We start from the raw sequence: 23,069 nt of genomic DNA on the forward strand, positions 1-23,069 counted from the left end.
ATCTTCCTCCCGCCCCCATCTCAGAACTACTACATCCAACCACGAGACGCAGCTTATCAAAAAGCCCAGGATGACATCAGCCCTCCAGCCAGCATGATGTAGTGGTTAAGAGCAGTGGTTTGGAGCGGTGGATTCTGATCTGAAGAACCGGGTTTGATTCCCCACTCCTCCACATGAGCGGCGGAAGCTAATCTGGTGAACTGGATTTGTTTCCCCGCTCCTACACACGAAACCAGCTGGGTGACCTTGGGCTAGTCACAGCTCTCTCAGCCCCACCCACCTCACAGGATGTCTGTTGTGGGGAGGGGAAGGTGATTGTCAGCCGGTTTGAGTCTACCTTAAGTGGTAGACAAAGTTGGCATATAAAAACCAACTCTTCCTCCTCTTTTTCTCCTTCTCCTTCTCCCTCCTCCGAAGAACCATAGGTACTGGTGGGGAGGGGGCTGAGGAGGCAAGCAGGTGAGGAACCTCCCCCCCCCCATGAACTCTGGAAGGCAATGGAGGCAGGCAGATGGGTGAGGAGGAGCAGGAGAAAAGGAATGACAGTGTGGGGAGGAGAAGGACTGACAATGTGGGTGAAATGGAAAAAAGAGACAAACACACCGAGAGAAGGAATAACAGCCGTGTTTGTGTAGGGGGGGAGGAGTGGCAGAAATAAAATAAGACAGAAACAGAGAGAGAATTAATTACAAAGGGGGGGGGGGAGAATGACAGAAGCCAAGACTGAAATTGAAAGAAAAAGAAACAGAAGGAATGATAGTAGCAGGTAGTGTGTGTAGATGAATGACAAGCTATGGCTGAAATGGAAAGAAAAGGAGACAGAGAGAAAGAAGGAATGATAGTAGAAGTGTATGAGTGCATGCAGAGGAATGACAATAGCCATGGCTGAAATGGAAAGAAAAAGAGACAAAAACAAAGGGGGAAGGAATGATAGTAGAAGGTGTGTGTGTGTACAGAGGGATGCCAGAAGCCATAGCTGAAATGGAAAGAAAGAGAGACAGAAAGAGACAGAAGAAATGACAGTAGAAGGGTGTATGTATGACTGAAGCCATGGCTGAAATGGAAAGCAAAAGAGACAGAAAGAGAGAGAAGGAATGACCGTAGTGGGGAGGCAGGCAATGGTGGGGCAAATGGGACGAAAGATCCTTGCGGGGGCCCCCTTGTTTAAATGTAACAGGGAATTAAACAGATTCATAGAGGATTGGTTCTTTAACAATTATTGGCCATGATGATTAAATGGAACCTCCATGTTCAGAGGCAGTAACCATCTGGAAACCACTGCTAGGGGCACCACAACAAGGGAAGGTTTTGGCCCTGTGCCCTACTTGTAGACTTTCCAGGGGTACTTTGTGAAAAGAGATACTGAATTTGTTGGACTATTAATCTGATGCACCATGAATGTTCTTACACTCTTCATTCTTCTTTTATTCGTATACTCTTCATTCCTTTTCCACATCATGGAGGAATCAATGCAAAGAAATCTGTCTCTTTAAAATGGATGGCTTTATTTGGGATGTTTTTGAGCCCAGCATTAGAGTAGTACAATGCTTTTAAGAAAGTGTAGGAAGATTATATGGTGCAACATTTTGTGATTACTTGGGGTGGGGATGGGCTACACTGCTGAAGTTGCTTCCTCTATTTCAGCACCTATAATGCTGTTATTACAAGCCTTTTAAAACCTAATAAAAGAGTTTCATGATTTTCTTAAAGAAGTAAAAAAATCACTTCAACCTTTAAATCAACTCTATTTACACATTCCCTTTAGCAGTGAAAAGATTGCCCATTTTCTTTGAGAATTCTTGGTTTGATAAAACTTTGGAGAAAAAGAACCCACTAATAAATCATTTTTTATCTCTTGACTGGGATTCACTGCCATTTAGACTTTGTTGGCCTCTATTTGTTTTTTCCAAATGAAACAGCTCTCCTTTTTTGCTCCTTCTTCCCAGAATGCAAGGGCTGTAACTGAACACCCGCAGCAACAAAACCACAAACCTATCACCATCCAACAAAAAATGCTGATAAGATTCGGTCTTCAGATCTTCACCTGAAAAATCTGCTTCTTTCCTCCTTTAGAAAAAAATAATAATTTTATTTTCTAACAGCCAGCTTGATGATACACCCCAGTGAGCTCGAAAACTTGTGCAATGTTTGTGTCATCAGCTTGGCTGGCTTGCCCTGGATTTTGCACAGGCCGATGTGGCTGTTTGCGCTGACCTGGATAGTCCAGGCAAGCCGTACTTGGATCAGAGACCACCAAGAAAGTCCAGGGTTGCTCCGCACAGACAGGCAGTGGAAAGCCACCTCTGAACATCTATTGCCCTGAAAACCCTACGGGGTCACCATGAGTCAGCAGCAACTTAATAGCACTTTCCATCACCAATATAATATTCACTTACATAGAGCTCCCAACAGTATAAAGACACCAGTAGTCCCGTAAAGTTACTTGGAGATTTATTTCCCACCTTATGGAATGAGGAGAAGGAGGAGGAGGAGGAGGAAGGAGGCGGAAGGAGGAGCCCCCTGACATGACCAGAGCATGGACAAATGCTGCCACAACGTTTCTTTCCAGGAAAACACACCATAGGTGAACTACCCAAAATGGGCAAAAGCTGCTTTGAGCCTCATGAAGTCCCATGCATCTTCCAAAGATAGGGTTGCCAGCCTCCAGGTAGTAATCCAAAGTAGACACCTCTGTGTACAAATATAGTTATCCAAAACTATACAAACTATACACCTAGTATAGCTAAACAAAAAGCTATGTTATACAAAGATCACATAAACGTACATACATATACATGAATTCCATTTCCAAAAAATATAATATCCCATAATACAAAACTCTCAGCCCTATAGACGAATAATTCTTTATATTTCAGGTATAAATCGCAGGTAAGTATTCTCAGTCCTACATACGAATAATTCTTCTTTATATTTCAGGTATGAATTGCAGGTAAGTATTTCCTTCCAGAAGCAGGAGGATCAAAAAGTGAAGAGGAAGATGGCCGTTTCAAATTCTCTTCGTCAGTTCCACCTCACAGACCTAATATCTCTAACTTCATCACAAAGAATCCATGAGTGACAGTCTTTCCAAGGTTCCCTCCTGGGATACCATCCTGGGGTTACATCTGATCTCCTAAAGATAAGGACAGGCCTAAAAGCATCTCCAAGCTACAATCCAACCACCTTATCCAACCTCAACATTTATTTATTCATTCATTAGTTTTGTGCCCTTCCTGGCACAGCCGGATTCAGGGTGGCTTACAACAACAATAAACGTCTGGTAAAAATCAGCAGTACAAATATACATGCATTTCAAACGGCACACATTCAATATTTACTAAGTTGAGTGTCCTTTGCTATATTAAGCTGCCAAAACCGTTAGAAGCTAGCATGTTCCTAGAAGGGCATGCCATGAAGGAGCTAGAAAAGATTCTTAAGTGGTAAGGATGTGTCACTGGCGATCAAGATCAAGTTAATTCATGCCATCGTATTCCCTATTACTATGTATGGGTGTGAGAGCTGGACAGTGAAGAAAGCTGATAGGAAGAAAGTAGATTCCTTTGAAATGTGGCGTTAAAGGAGAGAGTTACAGATACGGCATACTGCCAAAAAAACAAATCAGTGGGTTATAGATCAAATCAAGCTTGAACTGACCCTAGAAGCTAAAATGAGGCTATCATACTTTGGTCACATTATGAGAAGACAAGAGTAACTGGAAAAGACAGTCATGCTAGGAAAAGTGCAAGGCAGCAGGAAAAGAGGAAGACCCAACAAGAGATAGATTGACTCTATAAAGGAAGCCACAGCCCTCAGTTTGTAAGATCTGAGCAAGGTTGTCAAAGATAGGACATTTTGGAGGACATTGATTCACAGGGTTGCCATGAGTCGGAAACGACTTGACAGCACTTAACACACACACACATTCCTAGAAAGAGTTGCAAAATTCACTAACCCTAAATGTTCCTGCAACCCCCTGATAATTTTGGCAACATTATCAGCCTCTGACCTTTCTTCTTGCTCTTCTTGTCTTGATGCCATTGGCTGGTCCTACTATGTCATCAGAGCGGAGTTCTGCAGGTAGCAAGTTTTGCTCTGACGTCACAGAAAGTCTTGAGGTAGGCAACTAACGGTGAAATCCTAAGCAGTGTTACACCTTTCTAAGCTTTCTAAGCAACCATAGTAAGGTTCAGAGCCTTCCAAAGGGGGGGGGGGAAACGGCCTTAAGGAGACAATGGTTGCAATTTATGAAAACCAAATGCCTTCAAATTCGTCCAGTTCTACGAACACAATCATGCTGTTCGCAAAGACTCAGGCAAAAGCAACAGAAATATTACACCTCAAGTTTCGCTGAAGCCGGTTCTGAATTATTTATTTTAAAACCTGGAGATTAACGTATATCTCGAAGGCTCTGGTTTTAGTTTGCAGTAGCAGCTGCAAGTAAAATGCTGGCCACAGCCGATCGGTAGGGTTATAGACGTTCTACATTAAATGTCTCTCTCATCATTTTGAGAGGGGTTTCCTGTTCCAAGGACAGGTGTTACTTCCAGGGCAGTGCTCACAAACAACATTCACTCTCAAGTATGGACATTCGCTAGGTGCTTAGCAGGAGTGCCTTAACCAATTCCAACTGGGAAGGCTTTAAGAGGGGAGGGCTATGCATGGCTACTAGTAGGGTTGCCAGGTCCCTCTTCACCACTGGTGGGAAGTTTTTGGGGAGGAGCCTGAGGAGGGCAGGGTTTGGGGAGGGACATCAATGCCACAGATAGGGTTGCCAACCTCCAGGCACTAGCTGGAGATCTCCTGCTGTTACAACTGATCTCCAGCCAATAGAGATCAGTTGACCTGGAGAAAATGGCCACTTTGGCAATTGGACTCTATGGCATTGAAGTACCTCCCCTCCCCAAACTCTACCCTCCTCAGGCTCTGCCCCAAAAACCTCCTGCAGGTGGCAAAGAGGGTCCTGCAACCCTAGCCATCGAGTCCAATTGCCAAAGCGGCCATTTTCTCCAGGGGAACTGATCTCTATCGGCTGGAGATCAGTTGTAGTAGCAGATCTCCAGCTAGTACCTGTAGGCTGGCAACCCTAGCTACTAGTCATGATGCATACCTATTCTCTCCAGGATCAGAGGATCATGCCCATTATATTAGGTGCTGTGGAACACAGGCAGGAGACTGCTGCTGCAGTCGTCTTGTTTGTGGGCTTCCTAGAGGCAATTCTTTGCAGCTGTCGTCTTCTTTACATCGGGTCTACGGTACATGCTATACGCACCCGCATTTGTGAACACCGCTCCCGTATCAGAGCAAGGGTAAAAGACGCGCCCCTTGTATCCCATTTTCTTGAAAAGGGCCATGGAGATAGTGATTTTAACTTTTTTGTACTGTGGCAATTCAGACCCCATCCTTACAACCAAACTAATATGAAACGTATACTGTTGCAACATGAATGCAAATTCCTACACATGTTCAAAGCCATGAGTCCATCAGGTTTGAACACCAAATTTGATTTATCATGCTTTGATCACAATCCTATCTCTTTAAGCACTCCCCTGACGCCTGACTGCAACACTATTTAATTAAGGTTAGCCTCTTTGGTTTAGCGATGTCATGATTGATATATGAACCTGCGGGTCTTCTAAATGCTGCATTGACTGTCTTTATTATTCTGCTATTGGTAAGTGTGAATTTAAGCTTCTTTATATCAAATTGGCATTTGTAATGGATTTCTTAATTTTGTAATCTTTGTAATTTTTGTAACTCTGTAATATTTATAAATGTATTCTGATGTAGACACAGTAATTTTTCCCACACTCCCGTTCCCAGGCTGATGAAGACCTCCAGCGAAATCTAGAGACCACGTTCTGTTCACCTTGTCTTCTGTACCAAGGCTACAGTTCGAATGTCTATGCAGCTAATTATTATAACATTTGAAAGTTGCGCTAATTCTTCCCTGCGGAGCTTGCCTACTGCGAATGAACTATTTCTTCCAGCACACTTACCTTCAATATTTCTACTGTGCATGACCAACTTCACTCCGGCAGCCGCTGCATTGCGCATGCCCATTAATCTCCGCCTTCAATTGTTTCAAACAGGTCAGGCTTTCGCGCTTGCCGGCTTTGGGAGTGAACTTTTCGGCTGCGCGCATTGTTGATTTTTATCTGTTCGGCTGTTGGGATATGTTGCTTTTGCCTGTGTGCCTATGGTACAGTTTGTTTTTTGTATTTGTGGTGGTGTGTGATTCTATGTTCCATGCTGTTGTCCTAGAGTACAGCATTGTTCTTTGCAAAGTTGAGAGCCTGTGCTGTTCTTTTGTATTAACCTCCAGGTACTGGCAAAAGATACTGTGTACTCAGTGGTTCAATTCAAATTCACACAGAAACCCTATTATCTAATGAATCTCAATTATATTTCAATAATTAAATCCACAACATAGTAGTAAGTACAACAAATATGGTCAAGTATCACATGGAATCATACAACCAAGATAGTAACATATCAAAATTCACATTGTGTAAATACAGGTAAGTATACAAATATTTACTTCTAGTATATATGTCCAATAATATTTCTTTCATTCAAAACTGGATAACTATTCAGCAGATGTCAGACAGTCGAGGAAGACGGCTGTTTCCGTTCTTCAGTTCCTCTACCATAATTTCCTCAGTTGTGTATATTTCCTTTACTTTATACGTTATAGAGACAAACTCCCCATGGGTAGAAACTGGTCCTTCTGCCTAAATAGGCTAGTTAAATCAGTCAGAATTAAGAGGTTAGATAATAGGGTTTCTGTGTGAATTTGTGTTGAACCACTGAGTACACAGAAGTGTCTATCTTTTGCCAGTACCTTCTGTCCAAATTCTAACTCCATTGTGATTTTCTCCCTCATACAATCTTTTATATGGGGAACTTTGTCCCTTTCAATATTCAACTGATCTCCCCTTCACCCAGCTTAAAGAAATCATTCAAAACTCATCTCTTCTCTCTTCCATTTATTTCCTGACATTTTGATTCTTTTGATCTTTTCCTGTTGTCAGGTTAATGATTGAATAGGTTTTACATTAACTCTTCTTGCTTCCCTATGAAGCTAATTCACACGTTCCAAAGGCCTCTTGTCCCCCACAGGTCCTGTCAATCAGATGTACTCTGGGAGTTCAGTGCTTAGAATTTTATTTCCCAGGCACAAACCGGTTCTGTTTGGATTGGGACCATGGTGCATGGGGAGAGGGGGGTTAATCCTTTCATCCTGCACTGTATTATGGATAGGGTTGCCAGGACTCTCTGAGCCACCGGCAGGAGGTTTTCGGGACGGAGCCTGATAGGGTTGTCAACCTCCAGGTAATAGCTGGAGATCTCCTGCTAGTACAACTGATCTCCAGCCGATAGAGATCAGATCACCTGGAGAAAAGGGCCTTTCGCAACTGGACTCTATGGCATTGAAGTCCCTCCCCTCCCCAAACCCCACCCTCCTAAGGCTCCGACCCAAAAACCTCTCGCTGGTGGCAAAGAGGGACCTGGCAACCCTAGAGCCTGAGGAGGCCGGGGTTTGGCCCCACCTACCTCACAGGGTGTCTGTTATGGGGAAGGAAAGATGATTGCAATAAAATACACAAGTACACCAATGTTGTTGTTGTTTGGTTTTCGGTTCAAGTTTTTCCCTAAAGCACCATTATAAAACAAGGATCTGAATGAAGACAGGGTAACCTTTCCAGGAGACAACTAGCCAAAAGGCCAGGTATCATGGGTGGAAGGACGCGGGTTTGGAAAATAAATGGCCAGCAAGAATCCACTGATGGAAGGCTGCAATCCTAAGACACACTTTCTAGAGAGATAGATCACGATGGGTAGTCGTGTCGGCCTGTCACTAGCAGTAGAAAAGAGGAAGAGTCCAGTAGCACAGTAAAGATTAACAAAATTTCTGGCAGGGTATGAGCTTTTGTGAGTCACAGCTCACTTCTTCAGAAAGCTCATACCCTGCCAGAAATCCCATTCATCTTTAAGGTGCTACTGGACTACTGCTCTTTTCTACTTTCTAGGGAGTAAGTCCCATTGAACTGAATGGGGCTAAATTCTGAGAAAACCGTTTGCCAACTATTACCTTTACTGCAGAGATTGACATTGCGGGATAGTGAAGCGGAAACCAACGTTGTATTAAGTGCTATGCAGAATCATTGAGATGATTTCGGTATTGCTGATGATGGGGGAATCCTGGCTTTGCAGGGTCACTATGTGGAACGTCCCAGACTGAGGGTGGACCCACCATTCATTCCACAATGCTGACATGTTTAGCCTTAAGGGATGTTTATTAATGACTTCCTTCTGCAGTAACAGGGCACGTGAGCTCCGAGAACAGGACTGCAGACATCTCTAAATAACATCTTAACAACTTCTCCTCGGAGCATGAAATAAAGATGACAAAATCCGGTATCATGAGGTCTGAAAGATAACTTATGTGAGCAATCATCGCCACAAAGGTGGTAACAAAAATGCCAATAACGCTTAAAAGGAATATCAGTCTTTCAAGTCCTTCCCAGCAGGGATGAGAGACGCAAAACATTTACAAAAAGGCAGGTCAGAGGAGAGAGTAAGAATACTTAAAAGGATAACAAAGAGGAGTTAAAAATAAAAATCGAACAATTCTGCAGAACATGCAAACAGGATTATTTACTGCTTAACTGCCACAGGGGATAAGACTCTCACATGAATACATGAAGCTGCCCTATTCTGAATCAGATCACTGGTCCATCAAGAAGAAGAGTTGGTTTTGGTATGGCGACTTTCTCTACCACTTAAAGAAGAATCAACCCGGCTTTACAATCGCCTCCCCTTCCCCTCCCCACAACAGATACCGTGAGGTAGGTGGGGCTGAGAGAGTGTGACTAGCCCAAGGTCACCCAGCTGGCTTCAAGTGTAGGAGTGGGGAAACAAATCCAGTTCACCAGATTAGTGTTCGCCACTTATGCGAAACAATGGGGAATCAAACCCGGTTCTCCAGATCAGAGTCCACCGCTCTTAACCATTCCATCACGCTGGCTCAAGGTCAGTACTGGCTATTCAGACTGGCGCCAGCTCCCTGGGGTCTCAGGTAGAGGTCTTTCAAATCACCTACTGCCTGGTCCTTTCAACTGGAGATGCCAGGGATTGAACTTGAGACCTTCTGCATGCAAAGTAGATGTTCTACCACTGAGCCACGCCCCCTCCCATTTTTAACGGGACTGCGGTTACCCAGAACGCAAGGCCACAATAACCAGTGCTCACACCCATCCAATATCTTTGACTACAGGCTTGTGAATCATGCTTTACAAAGGTGCAACATGGGTGTTTTGAGCTTTGAAGGTAGTTAACCTGAGAAATTTGGTGAGTAAATTCATCATATTCATACAAAGTTCTGACCTGGATGGCCCAGACTAGTCTCATCAGATCTCAGAAACTAAGCAGGGTCGGCCCTGGTTAGTACTTGCATGGGAAATCACCCAGGAAGTCCAGGGTCACTACACAGAGGCAGTAATGGCAAACCACCTGAGTGCCTCTTTCCTTGAACAGGAGAAGGAGGAGAAAAAGAAGGAGAAGGTGAAGAAGGAGGAGGAGGAGGAGAAGAGTTGGTTTTCAGATGCCAACTCTCTCCACCATTTAAAGAAGAATCAAACCAGCTTACAATCACCTTCCCTTCCCCTCCCCACAACAGACACCCTGTGAGGTAGGTGAGGATGAGAGAGTGTGATTAGCCCAATGTCACCCAGCTGGCTTCACGTGTAGGAGTGGGGAAACCAACCTGGTTCACCAGATTAGAGTCCACTGTTCCTAACTATCATTCTTAACCACTACACCACACTGGCTCTCCCTATGGGGGTCGCCATAAGTCGGCTATGACTTGACCACAGTTTCCAACACCATTCATCCAAGGCTTCAGTGCAGACCGTAAGAGGGGAAAACCCAGCGCTCTGTCCTCACAACACTGGGAGACCTGGCATTCTATGACCATCATTGCATCGAACTGCTCTGGCAGAATGTGAAAAGGGAACACAGGAAGTTATTGCAAGTGCATGGGCTATTAGATCTCTCGTTCCTGCATAAAAGGCCCTAGATAAGAATCATTAGAAAAATGTAACATGTAGTTTGGCCCTGAGGACACCAGGACACCAGCCAGACACCAAGGCAAGGTCATCTTGCAGTGGGCATGTTTTCTTTTTAGCAGAGGAAAGTTTACATGCTTCCTTTTCCTGCGAGAGCTCTCTTCTTGCTGTCTCTTTCTTCGCCCAGCCCAGCCTGGACGACCCATACTCCAGCTGCCATCCCCCAATGCTCCATGGGCATGTTTATGGCACAGATTCCCCTTTCCCTGCCAAAGCTCTTTTTCTAGACAGAAAAAGAAAGCCAGCGGTGAAAGAAACAGATGCTGGGGGTCAAGAAAAGATGGTGAAAGGAAGCAAAATAAAGTGGGAGGAGGGGAGGGAACTGCGGGAAAAGGCTATGAAAAGATATAAGATTAGAGAAGGTGAAGAGTAGCAGAGGGGGGAATAAATGACAGAGAGAGAGGAGGAGAATTTCGGGAGCTACTCAACCATGGGTGCTTTTTCAGTTGAAAAACCACTGTAAAAATGATAGCAGCTCAGCCTCAAGCATGGAATTTCTTAAAAAGTGGTTTTGGGGTGTGTGTGGAGTGGGACCAGAGAAAAATACAATATTTTGAGATGAAAGTCAGGGATTATTGATAATATTTTTTGTGTTTCCTGTCAGTTCCCCCCCACCAAATTTAACAGAGTTAATTCAAGCTGAATTATTGCAAAGTTATATTATATCTTTGAACATAGTAGACATATAACTTATTATATCATACTTATTTACTCAAACCACCTGCAAATCCATCTACATACAGGGACAAATAGAAATAGTCTGGCAGTTTGTATAATTTAATCATCTACCTTACCACATATTGTTTATTCTTGCATTTACTATTGAGTTCGGTAACTTTTTCTAAGTAATGATAGGTTTCCTACTATATATTATGTTTACTATGTTATCTTCAAAAGAATCCTCGGCATGAGTCCTTCTACTTCATTTGTAGTAACCTCAGTTCTGTTTGTCTCTGTTTTGTTTTTATTAATTTTATATAACTTTTTTTTTAAAGCATGGGATTTCACATGACTTTCTGTCATGGGACTATAAGGTCACCTTACTTCAAGACACAGAAGAGCAGTGAGGTAGGGAAGTCCAAGGTCTGTACAGTTTGTGGAATGCTGCCTTATACCAGACTCAATATTCTCCTCTGGAATGAGGAGTTTTTCAGATTGTAAATTATTCTGGACGAATGAGGTCAGTATGAGGTTTGATATTATATACTTTTATGGTTATTAGATGTATCACTGTATGAGGCTTTATATTTGATTATAGTCAAATTTGAAATTCTGATGAAGATTTCTACTAAACGGGATTAGGAGCCAGCAACCTGTTGTATTTATCTACTAGTACAAGCGATGATTTACAGTTATTTATCTACCAATGCTGAAGAGATCATTTATAGCTTGATTCATCAACCGATCCACTGGTGTTGCATCATTGAAGAGATAACTGAGGAAAAAGGGGAACAAAGAAACTCAACCTAAAAGTAAGGGGAAACCAAAGGGGTTGAACTAAACACTATCTAATATAACAACCAATAAATCTATTTTTATTATATATTGTGCACAATTGTTTTTAAAAACACAGGGCTTAAAATACAGGCTTCCTAAAAAGCACAGTCATAGTTACAAATATTACCAACACATAACAGTTGATGTTAGTACATAAAATGACCAAAATCTGACCAGACGCATTTCATCCTTTTACAGGCCTTCTTCAGTGGTCATACATACACAATTTTACAGTACACATCCTAACATACCGTATTTTTTGCTCCACAGGACGCACCGCTCCATAAAACGCACCTAGTTTTTAGAGGAGGAAAACAAGAAAAAATCTTGTTTTCCTCCTCTAAAAACTTGTCTTATGGAGCGAATGCCGGCTGGGCGCGTGCGCGTCGGGACGGCGTGAGCCGGCGTTCCCCACCCCGACTGCCAGCTGGGAGGCGGGCGGGGCGCACAGAGCCGGCTGGGCGCGCTGGAATGACGAGAGCCGCTTTCCCTGCTCCGACGGCCAGCTGGGAGGTGGGCGGGGTGCACAGAGCCGGCTGGGCGCGCTGGAATGACGAGAGCCGGCTTTCCCCGCTCCGACGGCCAGCTGGGAGGTGGGCGGGGTGCACAGAGCCGGCTGGGCGCGCTGGAATGACGAGAGACGGCTTTCCCCGCTCCGACGGCCAGCTGGGAGGTGGGCGGGGTGCACAGAGCCGGCTGGGCGCGCTGGAATGACGAGAGCCGGCTTTCCCCGCTCCGACGGCCAGCTGGGAGGCGGGCGGGGCGCACAGAGCCGGCTGGGCGCGCTGGAACGGGGCGAACAGAGCCGGCTCGCGTCATTCCAGCGCGCCCAGCCGGCTCTGTGCGCACATTTGCTCCATAAGACGCACAGACATTTTCCCTCACTTTTGAGGAGGAAAAAAGTGCATCTTATGGAGCGAAAAATACAGTATACACAAATTAATCCATGTGCCTTAAAACATGGCTCACACCTTGTATATGGTGTCCAGCATTTCAGGATGTGTATAACATCAACAAATGTGAAGAAAATAACCGCTGAAGAGATAACTATGACACATGGAAGAACAAGTTCAAGGATCGCAAAAGGACTCTTGATTCTGTGCCAGTAGAATTACTGTAACCTGGATATATTTTAGTCAGTATATATAGATACTCATAATGTTTGTACATGATAATTAAATCTATGAGCATGTGTCCCTCAGCCACATACTTTTGTATTTTGAGGTCTAATTAGAATGCTGCCTTAATATTCTCAATATTCCCTCAATATTCCCTCAATATGCTCTTCTGGCTGCACTTTTGAAAGCAAAATCGGTCATGGGAAGTCAGCGATCTTTAATGGAAGTTTACCTGCCGTTAACCAATCTTCTCAATCAGGAACTACATTTGAAAAAAGGCAGGGTTTCCCTTGACGCAGCTTGAAAACAACTTGCCCAGGGCTTTACCAACACGTCTTGTGGCTTCCCTGCTCTTTTCTGTAGCCAGGTTAAGTGGGGGGGGGGGTAGGTGAGGACCTCGTCGGGTGGGTCCAGTCAGGGGAGAAACGCTTGCAAAAAGGCTCCTGCCATTATTGGCTGCCCCTACGGTTTCAATTGAGTACTTTGCAGATAATTCACCTTCGATAACTGGGAGGGCAACGCACATAATGTGACGAAAGCTGCAGGGGGGGGGGAATTAACAGCAACACAAAGAAAGTAAAATGGGCGGGAAAGAAATCGCACTCACCCCTTGTTCCGATTCCAGCAGCTCTGATTTGACTCTGACTGCAGGCATCCCATCAAGCATTAACATTCTGTTTCCAAATGTGTTAATGTCCTTAAAGAGAAGAAAAGCAAGGATGAGCTTTGGGCTGGGGAGGGAGGGGGAAACTACGGAGTAAGTTTGGGGGCTCTTACCCAGCACAAGATTTTTAAATGGATTCGTCAGGCTTATGTTTATTCGCTGGATGATTAAATTTCAAAGGTATAGCATCAAAATATCACATGGAAAACATGAAGCTGCCTTATACTGAATCAGCCCCTCGGTCCATCGAAGTCAGCATTGTCTACTCAGACCAGCAGCGGCTCTCCAGGGTCTCAGGCAGAGAAAGGTCTTTCACATCACCTACCTGCCTAGTCCCTTTAACTGGAGATGCCGGGGACTGGACCTGGGACCTTCTGCATGCCAAGCAGATGCTCTACCACTGAGCCACTGCCCCTCCCAACATATCAACAATGGTATCTTTTTTTTTTTGAGAGCAAAGTGGGTCACAAGATGAGTGGGGGGCTGCAAAGGTGACAGGGAATCAAGTAAAATTGCCTCTTTCCCCCACTTCTGCTTGCTTGATAAATAGTGCAATCCTAACCAGAGTTACAGCCAGAAGTCCACCGAATCAATGGAGGCTTCCTGGTGGCAGCCCCTGTTCTTTGCTGCTGTCCTGTAGGTCAGCGGAGGTAAAAATATGATGGGAAATCATCACTGCTCCAACAGCATGACATCACTTCCCGGGTTAACCTGAAGTGACATCACTAGATGCTCTAGGATTCACCTGAAGCTCTAAAGTAAAACCATACAGTTTCCAGTGACTCTCAGGGCATGGCATTAGGGTTGCCAAGTCCCTCTTCGCCACTAGCAGCAGGTTTTGGGGCGGAGCCTGAGGAGGGCAGGGTTTGGGGAGAGACTTGATTGCCATAGAGTCCAATTGCCAAAGCGGCCATTTTCTGCAGGTTAACTGATCTCTATCAGCTGGAGATCAGTTGTAACAGCAGGAGATCTCCAACTACTACCTGGAGGTTGGCAACCCTACATGGCACTGACGTCACTTCCAGGTTCATCCTGAAATTGACATAATGCTGTTGGAGCAGCAGTGCCCCCTCCATGTTGCCCCCCCCCCCCAGTCTCCCATCAGGTGCCAGCCACTGGCAGGCAATCCTAAACTGTATTTAAGATCACACTCACAGATACAGTTAAGCCTCAATATGCCCTACGGAACAAATTACGCAAACTGCACCAATTCACATTAACGTTTTACTTTGCATAACAGATCCCCTGTTCAAGAGCTAAGAAACCTCCCAAAAGCAACGCAGCGAAAACTATTCCTGGAAACATCTATGTGCGTGTGCTAATCGGGCTTGGCTCTCGCGTCCCTGAGTGTCGCCCGACATCACGGGTCTGGCTGCTAGCCTAGGGCGGAGCAGAAACAGCGGCCAGCCAGGTTCTCAATTCAGTGACACTCCAAACTCTTCACTCTGCTTATTCTCTTTTTGCAAGCCTGTTTTCCGCCCCCCTGCAAGACCGGGCCTCTGCTGCTATAAAGCATAAAGCATCCCTTGGGCCGAGTCCCAGCAAAAAGTCACCTCCACCAGCCGCATACGAAGACCTGCCAGGTGCCTAATATTCTCTCTCTCCAGGCAGGACTCTTATCTGGCTGGTGGTGGTGGTGGTGGTGGAGGAGGAGGAGGAGGAAGAAGAGCAAGAAGAGGAAGAAGAGGAAGAGGAAAAAGAAGAAGAGTTGGTTTTTATATGCCAACTTTCTCTACCACTTAAGGGAGACTCAAACCGGCTTACAATCCCCTTCCCCTCCCCACAACAGACACCCGGAGAGGTAGGTGGGGCCGAGAGAGCTGTGACTAGCCCAAGGTCACCCAGCTGGCTTCATGCGGAGGAGTGAGGAAACAAATCCAGTTCACCAGATTAGCATCCGCCGCTCATGTGGAGGAGTGGGGGAATCAAACCTGGTTCTCCAGATCAGAGTCCACCGCTCCAAAGCACTGCTCTTAACCACTACACCGCGCTAGCCTGATGTGTGATGTCCAGCTTGGTGGGTTGCCAGCCGTACAGGAATGCCTTCAGACGCTTCCTCTGTAGCCAAAAAAGGATGAGCTGACGTGGTTTTGCGTCCCTGAGGTCTCCCCCAAAGGGAGAAAGGGGGATACCTCCCACACAAAGTTGGGGGGGCAGTAAGCAGAGGAACGGTTGACAAAGAAGCCTTCTCAAACCGGGAGGGTTAAATGAACTGCCGGAATCTGATTAGAGACTAATGTCCCTTCCAGCGCTCTGCGCCAATTTGCAGCCGATATACTTCAACCATTTTCCTCCGCCGGGTGCGGCGAACTCATTAGTCTCTCCCTCCCCGCCCAAACGCCGGCTAACCGGAGCCTTTTGACTTTTTTTTGGCAAGTAATAAATCACAGGAGCTCAACTGGTTCATGTACCATTTAACGCATTTACATTTTGCTGGGCTCCCCCCCCCCCCGCCCGGTGCGAGCGCGCGCTCTGTCTCTCTCCCTCTCCTTGTTTTGCTGTCCCGAAGCATATTTCTCAAACGAGAGGTCCCGCCCTTTCGCCGTAGTAACAAGGAAAGGGGGACGCAGCAGAACGGCCTGGCGCCCACATGATACATCAGCTGGGGCGAATAAAAAATTAATCACGGCTTGCATTTTCCCCCAACCGGGAAAGGGTGGGTCATGCATTAAGCGTCGAAGAGGGGCCATTTTGCCTTCGTCGGCTTTTGTGATAAAATTAAGCTGCGTGGTACCTGGGATGCAGAGAGGACCTGGGGCCAAACCCTGGCTTGAGGCCCTCCTCCTTCCAACACTGTCAGTAGGTTACAATATATTTACAATTCACAGTGGGCAGCCGTGTTAGTCTGTCTGCAGTAGTAGAAAAGGGCCAGAGTGCAGTAGCACCTTAAAGACTAACAAAAATATTTTCTGGTAGGGTATGAGCTTTCGTGAGCCACAGCTCACTTCTTCAGATACAGCTAGAATGTGAATCCATCTGTCTTTATGTAGAGGAGAGTGAATTCAGACAAGCATTAGTATGTAAATGTTAACAGTATCACATGCCAGCAATGCCCTTCCACAATCTACATTGGACAAACAGGTCAGTCTCTTAGACAAAGATTAAATGGACCTAAGTCTGACATCAGAAACCACAATATTCAAAAACCAGTGGGAGAACATTTCAACCTTCCAGGACATTCTGTTGCAGATTTAAGAGTAGCAGTTCTCTTACAAAGGAATTTCAGAGGGAGATTGGAAAGAGAAACTGCTGAATTACAGTTGATATTCAAAGTCAATGCATTTACCTGGGCTGAATAAAGACCTTGCATTCATGGATCATTACCAATGCTGATTTCTCCACACCCATCTCTCCCCTGGACATCAGACTCTTCTGCATACCACACCTAATCCCATCACGCCTGCTATTCACATTTACATACTGTTAACATTTACATACTAATGCTTGTCTGAATTCACTTTCCTCTACTTAAAGACAGATGGAGTCACATTCTAAGCTGTATCTGAAGAAGTGAGCTGTGGCTCACGAAAGCTCATACCCTACCAGAAAATATTTTTGTTAGTCTTTAAAGTGCTACTGGACTCTTGCCCTTTTCTACTAATATATTTATAAGTCCATTAAAAAGCAATGTAATGACATTATTATACAGTTTAGCATGCAGTGTTTAATAATGATAGCTTTATAACTAACCGAACACTGACAACTTTATAAATAAATATGAATACTGATAGTAGAAAAGAGCAAGAGTCCAGTAGCACCTTAGAGTCTAACAAAAATTTCTGGCAGAGTATGAGCTGGGGCTCACGAAAGTTTTTAAGGTGCTACTGGACTCTTGCTCTTTTCTACTGCTATTGACAAGAGTAACATGGCTACCCTTCGTGATCTATCTCTATGAATACTGTTTCACTAGAGAGTAGGGTTGCCAGGTCCCTCTTCGCCACCGGTGGGAGTTTTTTTGGGTGAAGCCTGAGGACGGTGGGGTTTGGGGAGGGGAGGGACTTCAGCGCCATAGGGTCCAATTGCCAAAGCGGCCATTTTCTCCAGGGGAACTGATCTCTATTGGCTGGAGATCAGTTGTAATAGCAGGAGATCACCAGCTAATACCTGGAGGTTGGAAACCTTCCTAGAGAGGCAAACAGCCTTCCTTTTGACTTTGTAAACCTTGAGTGGCAAGACAATATAAAGGAGAACATAGAAGTACTTGTATGGTCAGTACTTGTATGGGAGACCAACAAGGAAGTCCAGGGCCCCTATGCAAAGGCAGGCAATGGCAAACCACCTCTGAACATCTCTTGCCCTGAAAACCCCTCTACGGTCGCCAAAATTCAGCTGTGACTTGACAGCAAAACAAAACAAAAACACAATGTTGTGGGTCCTCAGATTCTATGGGCCCCCAGGACAGTTGACTTCCTTTGTGCCCCCTTCTCTGTGCCTCATGTCATAGAATCATAGAGTTGGAAGGGACCACCAGGGTCATCTAGTCCAACCCCCTGTACAATGCAGGAAATTCACAACTACCTCCCCCCCCATGATCTGCCTTAGGTTATAGAATCAGCATTGCTGACAGATGACCATCTAGCCTCTGCTTAAAAACCTCCAAGGAAGGAGCGCTTACCACCTCCCGAGGAAGCCTGTTCCACTGAGGAACTGCTCTAACTGGCATTCGGGCCACTAATGCCAGTGTAAGTAGCCCAGACGCTGGCATGGGGGCCCTGAAAGCCAACACAGTGCCCTCCTGGCCTCCTAAGGGCTTTTGCTGTGAGGCACTATGCAGAGAACGACTGAGAGCTTCATACTTTGCGGGACTTCCTTCGAAGCTGAAAGTCTGGCTCATGCTTCTTGTCACGGCTCCGCTTGGTCTAGCTGCTGAGTTGGACTGCCTACAAATACTTGGGAGTGAATTAAAACTTGTCTCTCCAGAGAAAATCAGTTGCTGCATCACAGCTGTGTTTAAAAAAACGGAATGGATAAAATGCTGGAAAACTGAGAGCCACGGAGAGGGGTGGGTGTCAGAAAATGGCCCAGGGTGACAAGCCATGGCTAGAAGATGATGTGGAGAACAGGAAAGGCTAAATGGGAAAAAAAACTATCAGTGGTTGCATTCTTTTTCTCAGTCACGCTCTACAACGAGAAAATGATCGAACCAGGATCCAGTGAGATGGGAGGCATGGAAGGTACGTTGCCTGCCCCGCACCCATAAAGGAAGCTGGGCTGCAAGAAGTGGGGTGGAGGAAGGGGAGTTGTGGAATGATATTAGATCTTGAGCCCCGTTCCAGACACTGAGTCCACCAGGAAAAAACCTAGAATCTACAAGCCAGATCTTACAGAATTTGGACTAGAATGTGGACAAAAGGAATTGGATAAAGCAAGCCTCTTGATGAAGATTGAATGAACACCAGTTTCACTCTATTGACCTCCATGGATTTTACAGAAGAAGAATAAGGAAGAGGAGGAGGAGGAGGAGGAGGAGGAGGAGGAGAATTGTTTTTTATATGCCAACTTTCTCTACCACTTAAGGAAGAATCAAACTGGCTTACAATCTCCTTCCCTTCCTCTCCCCACAACAGACACCCTGTGAGGTAGGTGGGGCTGAGAGAGTTCGGAGAGAACTGTGACAAGCCCACGGTCATCCAGCTGGCTTCATGTGTAGGAGTAGGGAAACCAACCCAGTTCACCAGTTTGGCGTCCGCCACTCTTGCGGAGGAGTGGGGAATCAAACCCAGTTCTCCAGATTAGAGTCCACTGCTCCAAACCACCGCTCTTAACCACTACACCATGCTGGCACTACATAAACATTGGCTCAGACGTGGGATGGTATGATATAGCCCAATCTCATCAGATCTCAGAAGCTAAGCAGGTTTGGTACTTGGATGGGGTCCTCTAAGGATGACTCTGCCGAGGAAGGCAACAGCAAACCACCGCTGCTTCTCACTTGCTTTGAAAGCCCCTTTGTAATACCCCAATTCACATACCAAGTACCAATTATCCACATCTACTATACATTGTGAAAGGCTCTACTTCTCATTCTATGTGCTGTAATTGTTTATGTTGCTGTAGGGTAGATCCAACCATCCTTCGAAGAGCCTTCCTCCAACCATATGGCTCTTTCTCTTTTTTCTCTCTCTCTTTTTAAATTTTTATTGAATTTTTAAGAAAACATACAATATAAAAAGAAAAAAAGAAAAAAAAGAAAAAAAAAACAGTAATATGAAAAGAAAAAATAAAAGTATAAAAGGGTATTTGTACAACATATTCAATACAATTCAATATTCAATACAATCATCAATCTAATTATTCAAAAATACCCTTTCTCCTCCACCCACTGAGAAACAAGTGACCCATCACCAGACTTCCGAAGAAGTGTCTAGTAGTTTTGTTTATCAATTGTCTAGAATTTAATTTTATTTAAAAAATTATTTTCTATAACTCACTAAATAACATCATAAAATCCATTTTTGCCATCTTATCCCAATATGAGGTGGCCTTAGACCATGTTTGTTTAAATTCTTCCATATCATTTCCATGTAAAAATTCCGTTAATCTGGCCATCCTCATGTATAACCATAATTTCTCTCTCCAGTCTGTAATTGAGGGTTTATTTGTTTGCTTCCAAACCTTAGCTATCACAATTCTTGCAGCAGCAAAACTGTATTGGCAAATAATCCTATCCCGTTCATAAATATTATTTGGTGGGATTCCCAGCAAACAAAATGATGGTTTCCTTTTCACTTGACCATTGATCAAATTATTTGTTTCTTTCACTATTTTTTTCCAAAAGTTTTTAATTTTTTTACACGTCCACCAGACATGCATATAAATTCCTCTTTCTTTCCCACATTTCCAACATAATCCTTTATCCCGACTATTCATCTTAGATACCATAATTGGGGTTATATGCCACCTGTAAAACAATTTGTATAGATTTTCTCTAATTTCATTGGTTATTGTAAATTTAAATTCCCTCTTCCATAAATTTTCCCATTTGTCCAGATCTATATTAAATCCTAAATCCTGCATCCATTTAATCATGACTGGTTTAATTCTTTCTTGCTCTAAATTAATTGTAATCAATAATTTATACATCGGCTCTTTCTCCAATGGAAGAGGGGCTGTGGCTCAGTGGTAGAGCATCTGCTTGGCATGCAGACGGTCCCAGGTTCGATCCCCGGCATCTCCAGTTAAAGGGACAAGGCAAGTAGGTGATGTGAATAGACCTCTACCTGAGACCCTGGAGAGCTGCTGCCAGTCTGAGTAGACAGTACTGACTTTGATGGACCAAGGGTCTGATTCAGTATAAGGCAGCTTCATGGGTTCAAGTGAAGAACCACTTAATTTGGAAAAAGCCTTCTTAATCTGGAGGAAGACTTCCATCTTGATCCAAAAGGCAAGGGAAGGTATAAATATCTTAACAAGCAAATAAGTAAACTTCGCTCAGTGAAGTGGTAGGACAGGAGTAGGATCCCCCAACTAATTTAAAAGCCAAGAACATTTGTTATTTTTGTTAAAAGGACATACTAGAAACACATAGTTGATGTGCAGGGTAGTTTCAATCATTCTAAAATGCATGTTAGCAACTGCAGTCTACACAATGTCAGGCTGTGCACTGCATGGTGCCTTCGTGTTCATGCGCATGCATTTATATCCATGCACATTAGAGGGGAGCTGCATTCCTCCCCCATTTTGATATTCAGGTTTCAGAGGGGACTGAATCATAAAGGATGACAGCTCGAGCAATTAATGCTAACATTTTTAAAAAGACATCCCCCAAAAGGCATAAATGGAGACAGAAATTTGCAGGGACAGGGGTCAGCATTTATCACACTCGTACAGCACCTTTTCAGAGTAGGGTACATACTCTTCCCTCCATGATTACATCCTCCCAACAACCCTATGAGTAGGCTAGGCTGGGAAAGAAGGAATGGCCAAGGTAATCTGCCAAGCTTCGTGGCTGAGTGGGGATTTTAACCCAGATCCTAACTTGATACCACGGCTCCCAAATAGGGACAACTGGATCACAGTAGTAGTAGTAGTAGTAGTAGTAGTAGTAGCAACAATCGTGATTCCCATGTACCCAGACAACTCTCTCTGTGTTGAAAGTTTTCCTCTATGCAGTTGGTGTCAGGGCATTTAACAGCAGGAACACAGGAAATTCACAAACTCAGGAAGAATTCTTTCTAGCCTTCAACTCCATGTGTTAGCTGTACCTGCAGAGAAATCTTTATTCCTGTGTCCAATCATTGCCCACCCGCTGTCTCCGGACAGATTTATCACCTTTCCCTGCCCTATGTGTGAACTAGACCATAAACTGTTCCATCCTTGCTTAGCTCTTGTCCTTTCCACAATTTACATTTGTGCCACTAGCAGATTCCATACCCTCAGGGCCAACACAAACGAGTAGCATATTTCCTCTGCTTGGTCATGTTTGCTGGGTACGTGACCATGGTCGTGTGACCTGGCCATTTAAGTAAATCTCCAAAACTCTGACTGCTATTTTCCATGTAAATGGCTATGGTTTCCCCCACAAAAACTCCAATAGGCATTAAAGGCAGCTTACACTAAAAGTACCCTTAACACCACCTCCAACCCATTAATTCATGACAGCAGCAGCAATATCATTCAGCAACAGCATTCACAACACAACACAATCCAACACAATTTGCCACAAGCCATAAAACCAAAGGAACTAGACATCTGCAAGAAGAGAAGAGGGGATGCTCTAAACCAGTGGTTCCCAAAGTGGGCAGTACCACCCCCTGTGGGGCGGTGGGATTACCTAGGGGGGCACTAAGAGGCAAGAGGGCAGCAGGGGGGTGCTAGTGGTGGGCCCCTTCAACTGCGTTGTTCACTTATTTACAATATGTCAAGCTATGGGCAAATTTGGTGGAAACTATCAGATTTTCCCACCCAGACTTTGAGGAGCTGGTACCACTGGATCAAGTTCATCAGTTTTGTTGAATAAATTTAAACTAAAAAGTTTTCATTTGATTTTGAATAGATGTGCAATTAATTGTTACTGTTTTGAAATTTTATTATTTTCTTATTTAGTGAGTCATGCAAACCCTTATTTTGAATAAGGCTTTTTATAGGCTAGGGTAGAGAGCACTGGAGTTGAGTTTGTGGACCAAGGGGATGGTGGCCTGAAAAGTTTGGGAACCACTGCTCTAGACTGATCCTGCATTGATCAGAGTCTACTGACTCACCAGAACAAAATTTTGGGAAAGGGGGGGGGGGCTCTGTCTGCAACAGCAGAGGAAACTCATTGCCCCAAAGTGTCTTTAACCCTTCAGAACTGTGTGGCGCGATACAGCGTGCGCCATGGGATGCCTTCTGGGTTTGGGGCAAATAAATCTCCCAGCATCAATTCTTCATGCACAGAATGGACACGGTCTATTTGGTACAGCTCTCAAGTACAGTGTCCAAAAAAACCGGGGATATGTCAGTTCAAGTATTTCACTGAATGAAACTCACCTGGTAGCCTGAGGCCATTCACAAGGTTTTGTGAGGATATCGTGGGATAACCCCTATGTAGATAACTGCTGAGTCCCATGAAGGAAAAGTAGGCAGCATATTGGGGGGGGGGGCTTTCAAAGTATTTTGCGTTGTACACAGCCTTGCTCAGGTCTTGCAAATTGAGGGCTGTGGCTTCCTTTATTGAGTCAGTCC

General features: G+C 44.6%; 1 protein-coding gene across 1 annotated transcript in view; it reads right to left on the reverse strand.

Annotated features, from left to right (window-relative positions):
* The window catches only part of KLF12 (KLF transcription factor 12), a 137,599-nt gene extending 124,163 nt beyond the window's left edge, over positions 1–13,436 (reverse strand). The window contains exon 1 of the mRNA XM_056861932.1: positions 13,350–13,436. Coding sequence (XP_056717910.1) covers positions 13,350–13,415 — 66 coding nt within the window. The 5' untranslated portion in view covers positions 13,416–13,436. The remainder of the gene's footprint in view (positions 1–13,349) is intronic.
* Between the last annotated feature and the right edge of the window lie 9,633 nt (positions 13,437–23,069).

Source organism: Euleptes europaea, chromosome 16, assembly GCF_029931775.1.
Source record: "Euleptes europaea isolate rEulEur1 chromosome 16, rEulEur1.hap1, whole genome shotgun sequence".
Taxonomy (NCBI): Eukaryota; Metazoa; Chordata; class Lepidosauria; order Squamata; family Sphaerodactylidae; genus Euleptes; species Euleptes europaea.